Below are 21,258 nucleotides of genomic sequence, written 5' to 3'. Positions count from 1 at the left end.
CATGACTGGTTCTGAAGCTGATGCGTCCCAGTAACCTGCTGCAGGTTTCTGACTAGATCTTAGATACAACACATTCAGTTCAGTGGCACACAGCAGCCAGCCATGCTGTAAATTGCTGTTATTTTCTCCCAGGTTTTACCTTTCCTATGAATGGCTTGCTGAGATTTTGTGATCAGCTCTAGCAGATGTAACCCATGTGTAACCCAAGAGATTGCTACAATGCAGTAGGTTCAGCCTTCCAGCCCATACTCAGGTGAAACCCCTGCTGATGCCAGTGAGTATTGTCATCAATGAGATGTTTGTTGTACTTCCCTTCTAAAAGCAAAGCAAAGATGACATTTACAGTGAAGCAGTCCCCATAGAGTTAGGAGCTGTAGGAGTAGGCCTTTTAAACTGTGTGATTAAGGAATGAAATTACTAGCTGAATAGAAAGTCAGGTCTCCAAAGAGGAAACAAAAGAACATCAGATCTTTTAAATGAATAAAGATGAATGAATACATTGGCTACAGACCAAGATACAGCATTACTACAATCAACATAATCCTTCCTAAATGAATTGCCATATACTGCAGTGCATTTGTTAAGAAAAGAACCTTGAAAGCAGGATTCTCCATTGGTGGCCTGTTGGAAATGATGTATCAAGTATGGAGTGTTTTACAGGCAGTACCCTGAGTTGATTCAGGGATCACCCTAGCTAAAAATTACTTCCTATGGAGGGTAACCTAGACATGAAATTCAAAAGGAAGGATAGTGCTGATTAAAAGCAGATATTCTATAAGCAGGCAGTGCTTCATGAAATCCCATTTGCAGCTCTTTGATCCTTACAAAAGGATTTTAAGCAAGTATTCCTCTTGGGAAAGATGTCTTTCTTCTTTTGCCATTAAGTTTAAAAATGCTAAAAGCAAGATAATTTAACTATTGTATCACAACTGGGTCTGAATCTGACCAGCTCTCATAACAGACAACCAAATATATCCACACACAAAAAAAATCCATTATCTTATATATTATGGACAATAACTCTGCAAGAAGGGATGCACAGAAGCACAGAGGAGCTGTGAGCATCTCCCTCCATTGTTTGCCAGTGGGACTTTTGCCTTTGAGAAACTGCTGTCTTGTAAATAGTCCTGTTGTGGAGATTTGGGTAGTCGAGGAGAACACAAACAGCCTGTGTCTTTTAAACCTTCCCTCTAAACTGGGGATGCAGTGTCTTTTCTAATTCTCAGTGGCCTTTTTAAAGCCTTAGCAGCAAAAGGTTCTGCCGCTCAGATGCTAAAAACGTAAAGGTGAATGTCTTGGCTGTGGGTGTGATAATATAGCCTAATGTCTTCTTATGTCTATTGTGTTTAATCTGATGTCTTTTAAACCACAGACATTTATAGACAGAGAACTGGAAGTACAGGTGGATTTGGAATTTAAACTGTTTTCAAATAGCTATTTAGCATAAAATCCTTAGTCATCTTCAGGGCCATTGACTAATCTGGATTTTAGAGAATACAGCCATTGTTGTTCTGGAGATGTAAGGACAATGGTATAGTCTAATAAATCCTTAGAATTACGCAAAGGATGAAATCAGTGCTAAGTGTTTCCTGGTCCTTTAGCCCTGGCAAGTCTGGGGCTAAGAGTGTTGCAAAGTTTTTCAGTTGGCAATGGCTGCAATGCAGCAATCGTCAAAGTCCAAATCCAAGAATGAAGGAGCACTGAGACCCATATGCTGGGTACGTTATATGAAGTTAGATGTAGATAAATTGTAAAGCAAACTGTAAATAGTTAATAAGATATGATTTACTTGATTCAGAGATGAAGATGTAATAGGTAGACATTCCATTTGTGGAAGCAAGAATGTAATAGCATATATTGAGATTGCAGTCTGGACAGATGCTATTTGATGAAAACATCGCTCTTGAAATCTGTTTGAATCCTTTTGTATGGCTAGAATACATAATGGCAGATTCGTTCTTTCTATTCCCCCCCGCCCCCCCAACTCCATCTTGTATGATAGAGGTGTGGTTTTCTCTGCAAAGTGCCTGCTGCAGGTGCAGTACCGCAGGTATCGATACTATAGAGAAGTGTGTGGTTTACTATAATGTGTGCTGCATTATATTTTGACAGGTTGCACCAATTTGAAATAATATTTATTAAATCTTATGTCAGGAGGTGGCAGTTTTATTTCTTCTGTTACTATGGTTTTTAGTAGTTCCAGAAGCAAGTTGAGAGCTGCACGTGTAAAAAAGGTATTGAATTTTGTGGTGTGTAATATTTTTAGATACCTCGAGCTCTGAATGGAGTAGGCGAATGAAAAAAGGCTAATTTTAAATTTCTTTGCAACTGTTCCTGCTCTAACATTTGAATCTAACACAAGGATCATATTTTCAAATGACCTGGAGCAGAGTGATTTACTGACCAAGGGAACTGGGCTTCACTTGTGGTCGTGCAGAGCCCACTGCAGAGCTGGGGACCGTGGCGGTCTTCAGGCTTGTGGTCCGGCAGGTTGATGCAGATGCTGTTTGCTGGCCTTTTACCACTGGGAGCGTATGAAAATATGGACATGCTTCACAAAACCTAAGCCAAGCTGATTTAAAAAAACCAGCAAAACAGACAATTTGTACAAATTGTGCCAGCCACCAGCTTACAGATGTTTCATGTTGCTCATACTGTAATGCAAACAATAGTTGTGAGGGAGTGAAAGCCACCGCCTCGTGTCTGAGCAGCCAGCCCCTCCTCCTGCAGCAAACCGTGCTGAGTTTGTGGCATCTCCTTCTGCTGCCATGAAAATTGCTGTCATGTCACAGATTAAGCTATGTGGCTTTGCTGCCAGCTGAAGCAGGAGAAGCTAGATCGTGATGAGCAAAAAAATCACCAGGAAAGCAGTATGTAGGGTTTGAAGGTGAAGAGCTGTGGGTAATAGGAATGGCTGTGTCATAGTCAGCAGTGAGCTGAGCCGGGAGGTGCTAGAGTGCTTGTAAAATGGAGCTGCAGGGAGACAGCAGATAAGCATCGTGCTGTGCTGATGCTGTGTCATAGCCAGGCACAAAACCCGGAAACAAACAGCGACGCATTGATGTGGTCGAATCACTGCAGCAGTGATGGGTGGAGGAGAAACACCTTGGCTCCCACACCCTGCAGTGAAAGCTGAGAAAGGACAGGGGTTTACCGTGGTGCTTTCTGAACCTCCTGTCTCCATGAGAACAGGTTTTTTGGGGCTTTTTTTCCCTTTGAATCTTGGCACCTAATTAATTGTTCAGTTCATACGTTCAATGTAATATCCCCTCTCTGTTTTGCCATGTTCCCGCTGCCTGTCCTTGGCAGGCTGGAGGGAGGAGGGGTCCCAGCAGCTTCCCTTGGCTTGCACCGGGAGGAGCTGGGCTGGCAGCTTCTTGTGCCAGGCAATGTGCTGAAAACATGGTATGGAGCCCTTAGAGCTCGGCAGGCAGGGCACCAGTGACTGACACATCTGTTAGCTGAATGGAAAGGTGGCAGCCACCCTATAAAGGCTTCCACTGTTGTCACCCCCTCAGCTGAGTAATGAGCGCGTTGTTCTTTGCACTGTGAGAGCACCCGAAGGTCACCCCGGTGGCTGAAGGTACGTCTGAGAGCTAGGCAAAGAAAGTGTCCCGCTTGGAGGGTGTTACAGCTGCGAGGGGGAAATATGGGCCAGCGCTGTGTGATTAATTAATGAGCTTCAGGTCACTCCTCCCACCCCCAGCCCTGCCTTCCCCAGGGTGCCACAGAGCATGCCTGTCCTCTGACCGGGAACATTGTCCAGGTAGAAGGGTACTTTGTTCCCTATTTTTTCTGGATGTTTGGCACTTGGTAAGAAAACTGCAAGCAGCCTGCCTGACATCAGGCTGGTAAATAATAAATGGCCCCTGACCATGCACAGCCAGGCTGTGTGCCCAAGGAGGCTAACCTACTTCATGGACCCTGCATGTGCCCAGATTTCTGTCCAAGATGTCACTGCAGCAAGTACCAGTGACCCAAAGCAGTGCAGGAGCCCCCAGACATCAGTGGCCATGGCAGCGGTGCAGGATGGCCGTGTCCCTTTGCCTTCAGACCAGGGCCGTGCCTGTCTCTAAAGCCCACGCTGAAGCTACGGCAGGGAGTGAATACTCATGCTGAGCAAGGGCTTGCATGGAAGTTTATGTCATGAAGAATACAGCAAATCGCTTGTTAATGTTAACCCACACCTCCCTTCTAGTCAGTTATGTTTGTGTTAATTTTTCCAGCATATTCATGGAAACGCATCAGTGCGGTTAGGTGCATGCAGGCATTTGGTACCACTGCTTTGGCTAAGGACACACCACCCCTGGTCCAGAGCAGGGTGTATGAGGTAGCGCCTGTTTGCTTGGGCACAGCGTGCTGCTGGGGTGTCCACACGGTGCTGAAACCCCACCTGGGTTCCTTCTGCCCATCAGTGCCAGCTGTGTAAGGGTGCCCTGCTTCACTTGTGCTCCTGGCTTGCAGTGATCTGAATGTGTCCTGCAGACCCACGGACAGCTCGAGCTGTGTGGAACAAGTTCCAATAAACCCCTTTTTCTTCTGAATTTGCTGATTTGCTGGAATGTGTCAGAGACGTTCCCACATCTATCAGGTCCTGGTGAAGGCTGGGCAAGGCTCCACAGCACCCTCCCCGGTAGTTTGACAGGCTACCTGGGGAGCACCGAGACTTGTGGGGTTTTGGCAGCCTCATCTCCCTTGGCTTCCCATTCCTGGCTGGGGACAACCTTAGTCACAGGCCAGCTCAGCTGTGGGACCTGCTGCTTTTTGCAACAGTTTTGAAGCATTTGTATTCTTTTCTGAGCGAGAAGGTGTCAGGAATGAGAATCTCCATAAAGTGCAGTTTTGTTTCTTCACCAGAATTTCTTAGACCCTGCAAAATTCTGAAGAAGGCGAGACTTTGTAACTAAACATGCAGTAATCTTTTATAAACTGTGAGGCTTAATTTAGTGGATGACTCACTTAATTGAGTGCTTTCTTGAAAATGCATTTGTATCCTTCTTAGTTTCAGATTATTCTAATAGTTTTGCTGCTTTTATATATATATTTCTATATAAAAACATATAAAATCCTTACGTCTACAGTTATTTTTCTGGGGTTGTACTACTGCTTTATTTTAGTCTGTCGTATTTTCCTGGCCTGTTACATTTGTTTCTATTTATTATGCATCTTCTGTTTTAAAAGAAAAAATGTCGAACATCTTGATGAGCATGCAGGTTTTTTTGACTCATTAGCAGTGACAGATGCAGTGATCTGGTAACATTCCCTGCCTGTATCAATAAGCTCTTGCCTCTTGTAATTGGACCGTGAGAGTGTTTAAGAAGGCAATTGAATGAGCTTAAAAAGAGCTCACAAGATGGTGGTCTCTGCAGGTCAGCAGGCAGTGTAGTAAAGCATCATGGTGAGGAGATGCAACTGCCAGCACATGGCAAAATAGCTTATTACCCTTCAGGCTGCTGATTCACAAGTCCTGCGATTACAAATGACAGTAGAGAGGCTTGGGAGGAAACAGGGAGCCTGCTCTGGCAAATTCCGGACGTGAGGACTTGCATTCATCTCCATCCTTTAACGAGAGGGTACCAACATCTGAGGCAGGTCCTGGAGACATATTTCGTTGTAGTTCTGTGCCTTGGTCCCCCCGCCAAGGTCACCTCCCTGCTGCAGCATGTGAAGAAAAGTGGTAGACCTCCTGCATACATACTCTTTGGTCATGCATTGTGTTTAAAATGTCTTTCCCCCCCCCCCCTTCTTTCTCCACTTAAAATGTCTGTCCCTTTTTGCTTTTCTAGAATGATATAGACTGCTATAGAGGCTTTGAACCTGCAAAATTGTTCAAGTACAAGCTAAAAGTAAATATGCAACATGTAACTGAGAGGTTACATTGAGGAAAGGTTGTTTTAACACCCTTAGCTCTGCCTTAGCACTTTTTAACCAATACTTTTTTAGAAGGCCTGTATTGTTGTCCTGGTTTTATAGATGAAGTAACGTATCAACTTGTTTAATTGTTTTCTAAACTGGGAACTTGGGACATGCATGGTTTATACACGAGTCATCCCGTAATTAAAGCAGGAGTTGAGTCTGGAGTGAGGAGTGTACAACAAGGACAAAATGGAGATTCTGAGTTATTGTGTGGTGAGCCAAGGAAATAATTTACAATAAATGGCTTTTTTATATATATGAATGGGAAACAAAGGCTCTGACTGCTTTAGAGCTTTCCAGCATTCACAGGCACTTGGCAAAAGTCTTTCCAAAAGCGATACGTGCTTGTCGTGGTTTAACCCCAGACAGCAACTAAGCCTCATGCAGCCGCTGCTCCCTCCCTCTCAGTGGGATGGAGGGAGAGAATTGGAAGAGTAGGAAAAAGCTTGTGGGTTTTATGACAGTTTAATAATTGAAATAAAATATAATAATAACCATAGTAGTAATGAAAAGGAAAAGAACACAGAGACATAAACCCCAAGAAAGACAAGTGATGCACATTAAAACAACTGCTCACCACCAACCAACCGATGCCCAGCCAGTCCCCCAGCAGCAGCCCCCCCTGCCCCACCTCCCCCTGTTTTACTGCTGAGCATGGCATCCGACGGTATGGGATATCCCTTGGGTCAGGTGGGACCAGCTGTCCCCTGTGTGTCCCCCAACTCTCTGTGCCCCCCAGCCCACTCGCTGGTGGGGTGGCGTGAGGAGCAGAAATGGCCCTGACTCTGTGTCAGCACTGCTCAGCAGTAACTGAAACACCTCTGTTCTATCAACGCTCTTTTCAGCACAAATCCAAACCAGCCCCATACTAGCTACTGTGAAGAAAATTAACTCTGTCTCAGCCAAAGCAGCATAGTACTGCAGTACAGACTTTCCCTGTCTCGGGGTAGCTGGTAGGATGCTGACGTTTCCAGTATGACTTCTTCAATGAGAGGGTTCAAGTAGTGGTCCTCAGGAATACGCAGTGGTAAAATTTGCTTTCTGTGAAATGCAACATTTGAAAACAGAGTATAACCATTTGAACAGAGAAAAATGAAATTATTGTTGTAAATGGTGCCCTGCAGACTTGATATTTGAACAGTTCTTCATAGTAAAAAAGATGTTTGCGTTCTGGCACTGTAGAAAATAACAGGAGGCAGTAGCTTTCTCTGCTGTCTGTATGATTTTTCAGGTAAACTGACCTTTGGAGGCTGCTCTCCTGCTTTGTTCATGGAGTGAGTAAGGTATGGCGTGGAGACTCTCAGTATAGAGTGGCTCCGGCTAATCAGCAGCCTTTGGCCTGGGGGAATCACAAATTAGAGAATTCCTTCTTCATGCCCCCTAGAAACTAGATTTTCTGCTGTTGGTCTGTAACACAGTACAGGAGGTGCAAGCTGTGGACCATGTCCCATGGCCACCTTGGTAGAGTGGGCAGGTTGACCCAGCTGAACTGACATTGCTTGAAGGAGGTTCCCTGGGCAGGAATTTCCTCAGGGCTGAGCAGCTTCTCCTGACCTTGTCCCTTCAGATTTCCAGCTCTGTTACTCTTCCAGGGGTGCTGAGAGTCGCAGGGGAGCTCAGCTTGGCCATTGCAATCTTGGGCAGTTTATTCTGGGTGCTTCTCTTCCCCTGTTGGCCTTTGTTCAGTAGGGTGGTGGTAAAAAGGGGATGTAGCGGGATTTCAAGTGTTGTCACATGCAGCAAGTTCTGCTTTGAGGAAAAAGGACTGTGATGACCATGAGGCCTCATGTTCAAAAGTCAGAAGTAAATGCTCAGTGGAACTGTGGTTTTCCTCTCCACTCTCTGTGTACCCTCCTGAATCTATGGCATAAACCTTTATATATAGGGTAAGTGCTGTGATATTAATGGCTTTCTATATAATATAAGCCTGTTTGGTATCATCAATACATTACTATGTTTGTTTATTTCAACAAACCCACATTTCTTCCTTTTTTTCCCCCCAGAGTGACCGACTACTCATTAAAGGTGGAAGAATTATCAATGATGACCACTCCTTCTATGCAGACATATACCTTGAAGATGGACTTATAAAGTTGGTTTTTTGAAATATTGAACTTTTTTTGCATGCGTGTTAGTAGAGACTACTGTGATTTCTTGATGGTGCTGACCTGAAATCTTGCAGCCAGCATCTCAGTTACCTCTAGATGGGGGGCTGTAGTAGAGGAGTGTTTAATTATAAAATTCTGCCATTTTAGCTTTGCTAAGATTAGATAAGTAGAAAATTTCTTTACTGTAAGTTCAAGGTATTTGCTTTTCAAACAGTTCAATCCTGGTTTCTTCCAAGATAGTCAAGGCAAGCAGGCTCTCTCAACATGAGAAGTAATCGGAGGGACAATGGATATTTTTTGAGTCCATGTATGACAGAAGGCTCATTTCAGCTTTTTTCCCCACACCTAATCAGGGCAAATACAGCCATGCCTGAAGGGTTGTATGGCACAGAAATTTACCCTGTGTTACACAGTGCAAACGGGGACCTACTCCTCAGTTGCCCTGTTGGTTAATGCTGAAACTAGCACATTGTGTTCCTACAGCACGGTTAATGCCTTGCTCGTATGTCCCTTTTCTTGCCTAGAAAAAGTACATGATCTTAAATCTTCACACAATTGGGAAGGAAATCCTACTGATTTATCAGCTTATAAAATACAGGAACTGGTATTCCTTATGTGAAAAGCATGAAATATGTGTTACTGATAGCCTGGGAAACAGTAGCAGAGATGTCTGTGTAGTCTAATCTCTAGTTCTGCAAAGTTATGTACTGTGTACAAGCACTCCGATGTACACAAGGATCAAAGCCTTTTCTTGATGGCTGAACCTTTTCACTAGTGACCTAACAAGTTTGGTCTCCAGAGGCTACAATTTAATGCACAGAAAGTTCATTATGGTTATCTGGTAAATAATTAATTACTTAGAATGTGCTACCATTCGGAGCTCCTTTTCTTAAGAATATATCATCAGATTAAAAGTCCAATTCTTTATATATCTGTGGCTACTTATATTACTGATTATTCAGGTTATTATAAAAAAAACCAAAACTGAACACTTTTACCCATGGACTGTGCAGTTTTCTTTTTTATGCTTTGCTCTGCCTGTCCAGTTGTAGTGTTATTTGCATTTGCAGAAGTGGCAAAAGGAGTGTGTTGTCCTAAGTGGAGAAGGCACAAAATTTTCAACGTGATCTTTCTTTTTAATAGCAACAGTCAACCAAGTTGTGCTCTCTTTGATAGGTATTTTAGTTGAGTTTTTCCTGTTTGTTCAGGTGTGTATTTCCTAGTAACACTTATAAGCTTCAGAACTGATATAACAAATAAGTGCATTGGATGCTGAGAGTCTGAAACTGCTGTGAATTCTTGGCTTTGATTCCAGAAATATAATGACACTTGGTAGGCAGGTTAGTAATGCCAAGCTTTCAGCTGCCCTTGTTAAGTGCATAGACCCTCTCTGAAATGCCTGTGTGGATCCATTCCTCCAGAAGGTATCTCAGCTGAAGATAGCTAGGATTAGTAATGAATACACAGGCAAGATCTTAATTTTTAAAATGTCTTTATCTTTGCCCAAGGAGGCAAGTTTACTCTTCAACATCCCAAGTCATACCTGATTTCCTGGATTTAGATGACCTGGGATTTTTCCCTTTAAAATGTGCAAGAAGTCCTGCTCTGAAAAAGCAGCTAATTTGTGAGAGCAGCCTGATGTCAGATGGGCTTGGGTTCTAACTGTGTTTGGATGATAAATTCCGCAGTGTAGGGAAGTGCTGTTGTTTTCAGGGATTGGTCTCTTGTAGTTTCTCCAGCTGGAACTGCCCATTTTATTTGAATATTTAACATCATTGTTAAATGTTGCTCAAGGTCCTTTGGAACAGGACCTTAAACCTCATCCATGTTTCAGTTGATACCCTAACTCTCCAGCTGCAGATCCTGCTGATAATATAGAATTCTTTCCACAGAATGGAGCAGACACAAAACAATTCAGCCCAGAATAGGTAATAGTGTCCTGGTTTTGCTAGGACATAGAAGATCTGGGTTAATTTTCTTATTCTGCAGTGAAAACTGATTGGAAAATAGAGGGTTGGGTTTCTCTTGCAGACTAATGAGATGAATAGGGTCTTTTAATGTTATATCCCTGCAGAGTGTCCTGCAGAGAGGAATGTAGATATAACCTTGAATGTGTTTGAAGGTTAGCTATAGTTTGGAGGATGGTAGATGCATTTTCCTACCTATCAATGCTCAAACTGGCTCCCTGGGTACCAAGGGAGCAGTGGCGCATGTGGATTTTTCCTAGCTGAAACTTAAGCCCTGCACACTCAGGTGACAGCTGAGAGGCAGTTCTCCAGTATCTAAATAGTAATTTAGACATTTAGTAATTTAAATTTCCCATGGCATGTAAATACTGTATTTTGCCTACATCTATCCTGTCTCTGTTACTCGTATGAGGGAGTGAGCCCTGGTCTCTGTGCCAAGTGGCAGGTCATGGTCTGGTGCTTGCTGTCTTCTGCTCCGTCACGGCCAAGGGGAAGGGTTGGGTCCCTCTGGGCTGGAGGGGACTAGCAGGACAGGTGCAGGACGGGTGACTGGGGACAGGGTCTCCAGCGCTGGGCAGGCAACGAGCCAAGTTAGAGGGAGCTTCAGATGCCTAAAAGAGATCTGGGCTTAATGACAATGGAAAGAACTCCACAGAATTCTGGGGGAGGTCTTCAGCTTTCTCAGGTTAAGCTTACGAAGAGCTGGAGCCTGCTCTTTCCATTGTGCTTTAGTCTGCTCGCGTACGACAGAACTGACAAGCTTGTTCAACTGAAAGGTGGTAGACAGCATCACCTTTCTGTGAGCCTGAGCTTTCTAGTTGCTGATGCATCAGAAAACCAGCTCAATCATTCAGACAGCTAACTGCACTATTGTATTTTTTTCACCCACAAGTAACAGAGCCCCATTCTTATTAACATATGCTTCACATTACGAGTCAGTAATTCAGGAATCCTGTCACATTATCTTTTACTCTGTGTTCTAGTCAGTCAGAATAAAAATAACGTTGAATACCAGTAGCCTTCTCCTAGCCTTAATCCTGGTGCCACGGCAAGAGATGAGACAGGCTCCTGACAGGTAATAGCGCAGCATCATCCACAAAGGCCATTTGGCCTGATGTCACTTCAGCACGAATGACTTCGACTGGTGCCAAATAAGCTGTTACTCAGCCGTACGCTGAAAATAACGAGCAGTGAGTCATCAAAAAACTAGAGCACATACTTAGCACTTTCACTTCGTTAGGTTGTGTGTCTTCTTGAATAGGGAACTGGTGGATACTGATTGTGGAAGAAAATAAAAATGAATTGCTTTTATATTTTTTGTAGGTTTTCTTTAATGTTATTTTCAGAAGGTGTGGTAGTCCTTGAAGTGCACTTCCACCTTAGACGTATTTAAAGGAGGTTTGGTCACAGCAATATTTTTTTTCCCAGTTCAGTTTTTTAGCCACACAAATGCTGTACCACGGTTGAGGATTGTTCTGATTAGAATCTTGGGAGTGGATTCAACTAACGAAAATTGCTGTATGTGGGACTACCTAACTATACAAGTGCTTAATCTGCTCATGGGTTGGATTGCCTTATGGTATGCATTTGTGAGATTTTAACAGCAGAGAAGCTTCTTGCAACTTGTTTGCACAATTGGATGTGCTGGGCTGCTGCTGGCTTTTGCATACTTACCAGTTCCGTTTGTCATGGCATCGTTAGCGCTCCGCACAGCTGTGAACAGGCTATGACATGCTCCCAGTGCTATATGTGTTGATGACTGTTAGACGCCAGACATGGAGTTGTACGGCTTCAAGGCGTGATATTGTCAGCTCTCATGAGTAAGCCCTTTTGGATTTGTTCAGCTGAGCGGCTGAAACCCCAGCTTGGGATGCTGGCGGGGCGTTTGCTAACCTGATGGCTGTGCTTCCCTCCAGCCAAAACCCAGAGCACCCGGGGAGCCAAGCTGCTGGAGGTGACATTTTTGCATAGCATATGAAACAAATTCTTGACCTCTTGGGGCTATTTATTAACTCTGGCGGTTTGGCCAAATTCCAATGTGAATAATTATCCCTGTTTTTTTCACTGGTTTTAATTAACAGTTAAATTCATTTTTGGTTCTAGCTTATTGCAATTGGCTGTTAATCAGTTGCTGTGTTTTGCTCCGTAGGTGGGAGTTACATTTTAATATCGGAGAAACAGATTCAGCAGCTCAGAAATGTGGGGTATTTTTTTAGCTGTGGGTAAATGTTATTTTATCCCAGACAAAAGGAAATTAAAGACAAGGACTGTGTGTCTGTAATACGAGATAAACTAAGTAAACTTCAGACTACCTTGTAGTTATCTCTGAGCCCAAATATATTACGGTGTAACAGTGCAGTGACATGGCTTCCACACAGACTCATACCTTTTTCTGTTTGGCACCACGTGAAGAAGACAATAAAAATGTTATGTGGCTTTCAAAGTTAAAGGTTAATTTACTCGTAGTCGTGTCCATGATCACTAGAAGTATTTTGATTGTAAGTATCTGGAGTTTGCTTGATATCAGCATGGGGGACAGGTTAATATTTTTAATAGTGAAAAAAACCCTACCCTGTTTTGAGGTACTAAATGGAAAAAGCAACTGTTAATTAACATTTTTGTACATAGTTGTGCAAAATGTTTCACTAAGTTTTTAGTTTTAAGAGGAGGATGAAGAATAGGTGACATGGTAGATTAAAGGTCTCTTAAATATGTATTTCTGTATCTTAGGATATTTAGATTTCTTTTTAAGGATAAATTTGGATTGCTTGGTTACAAAGTAGTTGTAACTGCTTTCTGATGTGCCTTGTGGTTCTGCCACGTATTTACAATTCCACCTTGTCATATTCGATCTATGTTTTTCTGTTCTCATGTAAGAACCTAATATACAAAACTGGACACACACACCACAAGAGAACGTTAGCTGTACATAGTTGTGATTTTTTAGAGATAGGAATCATATAAAGAAATAATCAGGTTTTGATGCTGGTGTATTACGGCTTCTTTATTGGCCACTAAAGCAACACCGAGCAAGCCAAGCACATGGCCCAGCTAGGCAGGCGGCGGAGGCTTTGTGCTGGCAGTGCCGGGCAGAGCGACCAGAGCGGGTGTTTGAGCTTCACCTTTCCTTTGGGGTCCCAGTTCTTTCTGTATGGCCCCTAGGTTCCTCTCCCATACATGCCTCAGATAGCTTCTGTCCCCCGTACTTTGTTTAAGTAAAGTAATACTGGCTTTTCTTGCTGCCTAGGCAAATAGGAGAGAATCTGATTGTTCCTGGAGGAGTCAAGACCATAGAGGCTAACGGGCGCATGGTTATTCCTGGGGGAATAGACGTCAACACTTACCTACAAAAGCCCTACCAAGGAATGACTGCTGTTGATGACTTCTATCAAGGCACAAAAGCAGCGCTAGCAGGGGGCACCACCATGATCAGTGAGTACTAGCAATACTAACTCTTCCCACTCTGGGCTGAAGCTTGTTGTAGCACGTGTGGGGATAGCTACAGGAGGCTCCGCACTGATTTTCTGAGATCTCCTGCAATGAATCTTCACGTTTCTGGGCACTGTGTCGGAGACCAATTCATCATTGTCACCCAGAGCTGGCCTAAGAATGAACCTACCATCAGAAAGAAACGGTGGTGTGGGGAATTGTCTCTTGCATTTTCCTTTGAAATACAGAAAAAGCACTGGGAGATAATATATCTACTCTTGGGATTTTTGAGAAACAGTGTAATTAGTGCTGTAAGTATATGGCACATGAAATCTGACAAAGAAACACTGTTCCTACTTAGCAGTGTTTCAGGGGCCTTGGAAATAACAAATGCTTGTTTGTGAACTTGGATTTGGCACCAGGAATTGAGGAAGTCCTTACCAGAGATGTCCTGGAGGAACATCTTGGTGGAAGGGAGAAGTCTTTCTGGTTGTTAAAGACACTTCTTCTGTCTACTAGATTGGCAGGACAAGATTTATATCTTTCCTACTGGCAGTGACTGGGTCCTTGGTTAGACTTTGTGAGGCAGTTGTTCAGATGACATAAATTGCTTTGGCTTCCTTGTGCAGAGGAGCTTCCCAGAAGGGTTTTACTTCCACTGAACTGGGATGTGGCTTTTTTTGCTAGGTGGTGTTACCTATTACCTATGTTCAGCTGCAAGTGTTAGCTGAAAGGGTCTCTGGCAGTAAGCACAAAATGCACTGCTGTTCGTTACTTTGTTAATAATTTTTTCAGTGTCCGTTCTTCAGTTGAGGCTTCCTGTGCAGCATTAGGTTTACAAATGCCGCTGGTAAGCCCGTCTTGCTTTGTTTCCGTACTTATTTTGACATAACCCTGCAAAGATATGTAAGTAGTCATGTCTTTATTTTATGTCGGTAAACATTGTGGCATCGATGACAGTGTGAGTGTGCTTATGGAGGTGGCTGTGGAGATGGATGGGTGCGATCTCCTGCAGTAGTTGGACTTGATCTTAAAGGTCTTCTCCAACCTACACAATCCTGATTCTATGATCATCAGATGCAGAAAGCCTTGAGACAGTGAAGATGCATAGTTGCAGTGCACTTGATCTGCCATATAGTGTGGCTGAGTGCGCTCTACATCATCTCTGTTCAGACCTTTGGCTGTATTCCCAGTGCTGAGAAAACATTAAGCATCTCCATCGATGTATTGATAGGGCAGAGTGGGCCAATTCAGCGATTACAAGGCACTGGTTAATAATAGTAATGCTTACTGTGAAATACATAGAAATGGGCACATCAGACAAATAAATACAGGTAAGTCCAGAACTTGTGGTCTGTTACAAAACAGTAAAGGGAAAAACAAATGTTTCCTCAACTGTGGGATGTTTGGCTCTCCCACTGTGTGTCTATTGATGCTGCACCAAGCAGGTTGCCAGAATCAGTTTTAGTGTAGACTGTCCACAAAGTCTGCTGTACCTGAGACAGCAGGACCTGGCTAACATCCCAAAGTTACAGTCAGCACACAAGCTGCCTCCAAGGCTACTGTTTTGGCCAAGGTGCTGGAAGGCTATTTACAGGCACTGAGGAAATCTGAACAGTATGCGTGCTCTCTGGGTAACAGACACTGAATCTCTTTTTCAGTTGACCACGTGCTTCCAGAACCTGGATCGAGTTTACTGACCTCCTTCGAGAAGTGGCATGAGGCAGCGGACACCAAATCCTGTTGTGACTATTCTCTCCATGTGGACATCACCAGCTGGTATGATGGGATTCGAGAAGAGCTGGAAATACTGGTGCAAGACAAAGGTTAGTGGGTGAAAATTAGTAGTACGTTTTGTTTTTACTGAAATATCATGTGGAGATGAGGTTTTGAAGTATGTTAATGAGTGCATCATCCAGAACAGAAATGCACAGGCACTGGTTATGCTGCCCAAGGTTCTGCACTACATTGAACTTTTGTATTCACTTGCAGCTTGGTAAAATGGACCTATAACTTTGTGTATTAGTGCTAGTCAGCAGCAAGGATGGTGGAGGGAATAGGTCGACCCCAATATAGGCACAGAAAATTAAGATGTGTATGTTGTCAGGTACAAATGTATCACTTTATGCTTGTTTGTACATGTGGATATATGCTCAGACATTGCATAGTCAGGTTTAATTTTAAGGTAGAACTCCGAGATCAGTGTTTAGAGAATCAGCCCAGTCACCTTAGATACTCTGTTTCATGAACGGAGAGAATGAGACGTTTAAAGGTAGCAGTTCAGATTTTAACTATACTGGAATTTGCCCACTTAGCTGCCTCAAATTAAGCCCAAATATGAAGGGCATGTGTCTGAGAAACTGTCATCACAGGCTAGGTCTCATTTCTCAGCAATGGCCTAGGATAATTTACTTGCTGAGACTAGATTTTTTCATAAATCATACCTGTATTTTTAAAATAGGTTCAGGTTATTAGAAAAAAAGAGATGCTAAAGTTAGGTGCCTAATACTGAAAAAAATGTCCTGATTTTCTCAAGTGCTTGGTCTCCAGTGGCTTTCCCTGCAGTTACTAGGAGGTGCTCTGTTTCTGGACTTAGAAAAAACAGGTTACTTATTTAGGAATCTATTTAAGGTACTTACGGGCTTGATTCAATTCAGTTAACAGGTCTACTATCATGTGAGATGCTACCTGGACTTCAGCTGCCACTCCAGAGTAGCACACACAAAACCCGTCTTAAATGCTTTTCCATACATGACAGCTCAGTCTCATATATGGAGGGCACCTTGGTGGCACCAGATGTGGAGGCAATTGAATCTAGCCTTTGGAAAATCCTAGTTTAGATCTAGTTCCTTAAAATTCTGCCTAACAGCAAAGATTTTCTTTCTAGAAACATACTTTTTCAAATATTTTTCACTTGATATTTTACTTGAAAATTTATGGATATTAATTAGGAAATATTTTCTGAAATGGTGTTAAGTTACCATAGGTAAATCAGAGTGATCCTTGGGAAGTCTGGGTAATATATGTATGCAGCATCCTTTGTAAGGTGTAGCACTAGTGATGACATAGATTTGAAAGATTCTCTTTATAGCGAAATATACTATCAAAGTAGAAAAACAAAGCAAAATCCTATTTTTGAGTGAGCAGTTGTTTGCTGAGATACTATGGAGGTGCAGTCACCTGGGGGAATTTATCCTGTATCGCAGCATGCTAGCAGTACATGTGCTGCATCACCAGATTTTAGGCAACAAAACACTTCAATCAGCAAGATTACACATAATTTAGAGAAACTGCAGCTGGTCGTACATGCTTCTGTATAGTATAGGTGACTTTTACAAGGTGATGACATCTGTCAACACCGATGGTGCCAAATCTGTGCTGTTTCCCTGCTATCAGTGTTAACATGGATATGCTGCTGTGCATTAGCTGGCTGTACTCTCAGACAAGTATACGGTGCCTTGTTTCAAAGGTTAGATACTTTTTCCAGAACTCCTGGATCACAGATGGCTCAGCACTCCCAAATTTGCCGGAGGGCTTGCATTAAAAGCCTGGTGCAGACAGTCAGGTTAATAGTTTTCTCCAACTATTAAAATGTGAATTTTCGATATAAATCTGACATGCCTTTCAGTCTTCCGGGGAAGCAGGAATGTGTTCATTGGTTCCTGAACTGTGATGTGTGATGGGGCCCTGGGTGGCCTCTTTGGCGATGGCATTAGGGGGTCACCTTTGTTCTCATGGATGCTGAGTGTGTCTGAGGCAGTCAGTGTGAATGACTCTTGTGTTAGGAGACCAAAGGTAAGGGCAAGTATGAAAGCACAAGCACAATAGGAAATATTTCAGCATGGCAAGGGCTTTCAAATTAATGGATAATATTTGCTCATAATTGGAAACATTTGAGCCAGCTGGTGCAAATAGACTTGATGTCAATGGAGTGACACTGGTTTTCATCAACTGGGAATCTGGATTGAATTTGTTCTCGGCTGATTGTCTGGTGGATGCATTAGCCGAGTAACAGGGCTCAGCTAATCGCGTTCCAGTGCTGTGTGTGCCTAGTACAATCTCACCATGAATAACGGGAGTTCACAGAGCTGCCTTTGAGGTGCCTTGTCATGAGGTATAACTGAAAAATTAATCAGTTTTAAATCAATACAACGTTAATTTAAGGAGACACAGGCTTTGGAAGGGACTGGAGATTTTGTAGAACCAAATGATTATTTTAAAGACTCAGGCTTGTAGCATTTTGGCAGCTAATTTGGGACTGGGCTTCTCCAGTATATGCAAAGGAAGAGCCTGAAATGTGTTGACAGAGGCCTCACTCTTTCCTTTAATTACTGCACTTTGTCACTGTTCAAAAAAACCTGTAACTGTCTGAAATTTGGAGAGGAACTTGTTGAGTAGGTCTGGTATGAGAGCAAGCAGGACATTAGCAAGAAGGTGGTATGTAACAGATGTTGAGCATTAAGGTCAATAGGCCATGGGCCAGGGCTTTGGAAAAGCCACGTGTTGCCAATGAGTAGATCAAGACACCAGATCAAGGCATTAGGCAAAGAGTCTAATCTTGGATACCTGTATATGTAAATGGTGTTATTTGTCTTAGTAGCTTGTAAAGGTACTCTGTTTGCAAGGCAGGATGGTTCAAACCATCTCTCCTGGTAGCTGTAAATGCAGCCTGTGAGACGCCCTTCCACTTTGCGTGTGTCTGACGTGGTAGCCGAGGGTGTGGGTGTGCATCTCTGCTGCTGCACTGTGGGAGCTGTCGCTCAGGGGCTGGCTCAGGATTCCACGGCAGGGTCCCTGCTGCGATCCCTTCTGCTCTCCTTGGCTTGGGAGAACATTAACGTGAATGGGAGCAAAACTCAAAAGTCATTTTACCAAGATCAGAAAAGGGCCTAGTAAGATACAAAGGCAAGAAAAGCAAAGGGAAGAGAATATATATTGCTTGGGTCAGCGTATGTCTTCCAACCACAGTACCCAGCGAAAGCTGCCTTATCTCCTGCAGGACTGTGGTTAAATGAATTACCTTTGGTTAGATCCCAGTGAATAAGGTAAAGCAATAGATAATCCAGCTCTTTGCTTACAGAGAAATGTGTACGAGAGGATTCAGCCCCATACCATCACCGAGGCTGGTTGGCATCATGGCTTGGACCAGCCTTGGCACACCTCGCATTGCTTCGTGTGTGCATGGTCACCCGTGCAGAAAGGTGGCTCCCAGGTGCAGGTGACATCTGAGATGCTGGGTGGATTTGTGAAGAGAAACCAGAGCTTTCCTCCAAGGCAGGTTGGGCAGATGCTGCCAGGATCACTCAGAGGGGAGATAGGGCTACAGGCATGAGGCTGTAGGCATCAGCCCCAGGGAAGGCGTAGTCAAGCTTAAAGGTTTTAAAATGGGGACATACTGAGTAATGAGGAATAGACTGGGAGATGGCAGTTAGCGAAGGCCATGCGTGTGTTCTGGGAACTTGAAAAAGGGGAAAGTAGGAAGAAAGGATGGGCTTACAGGCTGGTGAGGCTCCACGGTCCAGGCTGGATTTGCTCAGCATGGCAGTCAGCAAGGAGGGGCGAGCTCCCGCTTGGTATTTCTCCCTGAGCTGCCCGGACTTAGCAGGAAGACATAATGCCAGGGATCATTTCAAGGTTTTATCCTGCATGTATCCTGGGGTATTTTAGTTTTGTAACTGTGAATAAACAAATTCTGTGTGTGTGTGTGTGTGTGTGTGTGTGTGAACCACCATATCCTTTGCCTGAGGATATATTTGCTCATTCTAGAGTCATGAAGGAGCTGTATCTTCATCAGAGAGCCTTATTCATTTTGTGTAGACGACATGAATAACATGAACAGATCTCTTTCTTTTTCCTTTTGCCCCAGGAAGCAGTTTTCATGATAGCTATTTTGAAATGCATCATACATGGCTTAGCTTAGAATTTACTTTTCTTTTAAGCTAGAAACCTGAGATCAGTCACTGTAGCAAACAGGGGATGTTGTCAGTAGTAGACTAAAGAGTAAGACAAATTTATTATCTCGTATGAATTCATACGTACAGAAAATGTGAACAGAAGATGTTTGGAATTCCCATTCTGTTAGAATACAAAGCTGTGTAAATAATCAAATCTTTGAAATAAATAGCAAAACTTGCAGGGGTTTGAATACGGTTGGTTCTTCACAACTGACACTCAACACTAGCATATCTTACTGATTTCTAAAATTTGGAGGTGTCATCTTCCGTGGTTTTGTATGACTGCCAACATATATCCGTCCATCTTTGGAAGGTGGAAGGAGAGGTATGGTGAGCTGCCCTTGTAAACTGGTTTCAGGCTTTACTTCCACTCCTTCCCAGTGTCTGCCATCAGCTAAACTGGGTGCTTTGGGCAATAGGGTCAAGAAAAAGCAAGTCTGTATGCAAATTCGGATACACAGTCCTTAAGTTTTCCCGAAGTGCTAAGAAGCTTTAACTAGGAGTTTACCTATTAAAAAGCACAGCTTCAGGTCAAGCTGAAATGTTTTCCTGATTAACTAAAGAAAGCTGAAAAGAAAATCAGTGATTCACAGAACCTTACACAACTGGTTTTTTAAAGTTCATAAACTTTACACGCTTGCTTTAGCCACCACCATGTGCCTGTGATTTGGCTGCAGCAACCTTATTTGCAGTGGTGGCTGTCTTGCTCCAGGGGGGAACACAGGCAATCCACAGAATCCAGCATCTTCCCCCAGAGAAGAGGGGATTCAGGCTTCTGGTCCTAGCAGCCGTAATGCACCTGCAGAGCCATGCTTTATTTCTGGCAATCACTGGTGAAAAGCCTAGTCCAGATATATTCTATGACATATTTTTCCTAAAGCTTTTGTTTGAATATAATGTAAGAATCCACTTACATGGCAACACCTTTGAATTTTGTCTTGGAACAGGTGTGAACTCTTTTCAAGTCTACATGGCCTACAAAGATCTCTACCAAATGTCCGACAGCCAGGTATTTGCTCTGAATGCTTTTCATTGCTGTCATCTGTCCTCTCTTCTGTGATCTCCCGACCCTTGTGGAGTCGCTAAGGTTGAATCCCAGAGAAATGTCACACTGACCTGAGTGGCGCTGAGGGACATGTGCAGTGAGGGGGTTCTCTCTGGAGTGTTAGTGCCAAGCAGTGTGGAATATCTGCATGTGTTCCTTCACCTGTACAACATTCACTTTCTGCAAATTTTCTGTTGTGTCACAGTGTTGCTACCGCTCAGCACTGCTCAGGATTGCACCCTCTTTTTGGTTTTGCTGTTACCTTTCAAGAGCTCTAGGTCAAGAGAGGCAAGAAAAGATGAAGCACTTGAGGCAGTGACAGTTTTGAGGTTTCAAGGGTGTCTGGGTTGCTGCAAACAGCTAAATGGAGTTGTTGTTTGGGGGAGGTGGCCTTTTCTGATTAGGGTTGGAGATAACAATGAGCGTGTTTGTCCTGGGCTCATTACAGATTCCAGGCTCTTCGGCTTTCCCATTCATAAGTATCAGGTCATTGTAAATGGACAGTGGTATCTGTTAGCAATAATAATATTTGCTTATTCAGTTGAGAAAATGTTTCTTTCTTATTCCCAGAGCTATAGCTCTTGGTCTCTTAAGTAACTGCTGTTACACCTCCAATACATGTGGTTTTAATTGGAATTTTAGACATAATAATATATAAATATTCTCTGAGAGGCAGTGCCTGTTAAATTCAACTCCCCATTGCAGTTGCCAAGAGAAATACATCAAAATGTTTAATGTGTGGCTAGACTAATGCCTGTTACCTTGTTTAAATGCACATGTTGTAAACTGTGTATTCCAGCCCATTCAATATTAGCTGAAGCGCCCTAGTGCAAAAGTGG

At 43.2% G+C, this 21,258-nt stretch overlaps 1 protein-coding gene across 2 annotated transcripts in view; it reads left to right on the top strand.

Annotated features, from left to right (window-relative positions):
• CRMP1 (collapsin response mediator protein 1) overlaps window positions 1-21,258 on the top strand; it is a 52,347-nt gene that overhangs the window by 10,070 nt on the left and 21,019 nt on the right. For both annotated transcript variants that reach the window (XM_037385075.1, XM_037385083.1), the window contains exons 2-5: window positions 7,920-8,008; window positions 13,239-13,423; window positions 15,082-15,246; window positions 20,322-20,383. In XM_037385075.1, coding sequence (XP_037240972.1) covers window positions 7,920-8,008; window positions 13,239-13,423; window positions 15,082-15,246; window positions 20,322-20,383 — 501 coding nt within the window. The remainder of the gene's footprint in view (window positions 1-7,919; window positions 8,009-13,238; window positions 13,424-15,081; window positions 15,247-20,321; window positions 20,384-21,258) is intronic.

The sequence above is a fragment of the Falco rusticolus genome, chromosome 1 (genome assembly GCF_015220075.1).
Source record: "Falco rusticolus isolate bFalRus1 chromosome 1, bFalRus1.pri, whole genome shotgun sequence".
Lineage (NCBI taxonomy): Eukaryota > Metazoa > Chordata > Aves > Falconiformes > Falconidae > Falco > Falco rusticolus.
Note: the sequence above shows the minus strand (reverse complement) of the source record. Positions and strands in the feature narration are given on the sequence as shown.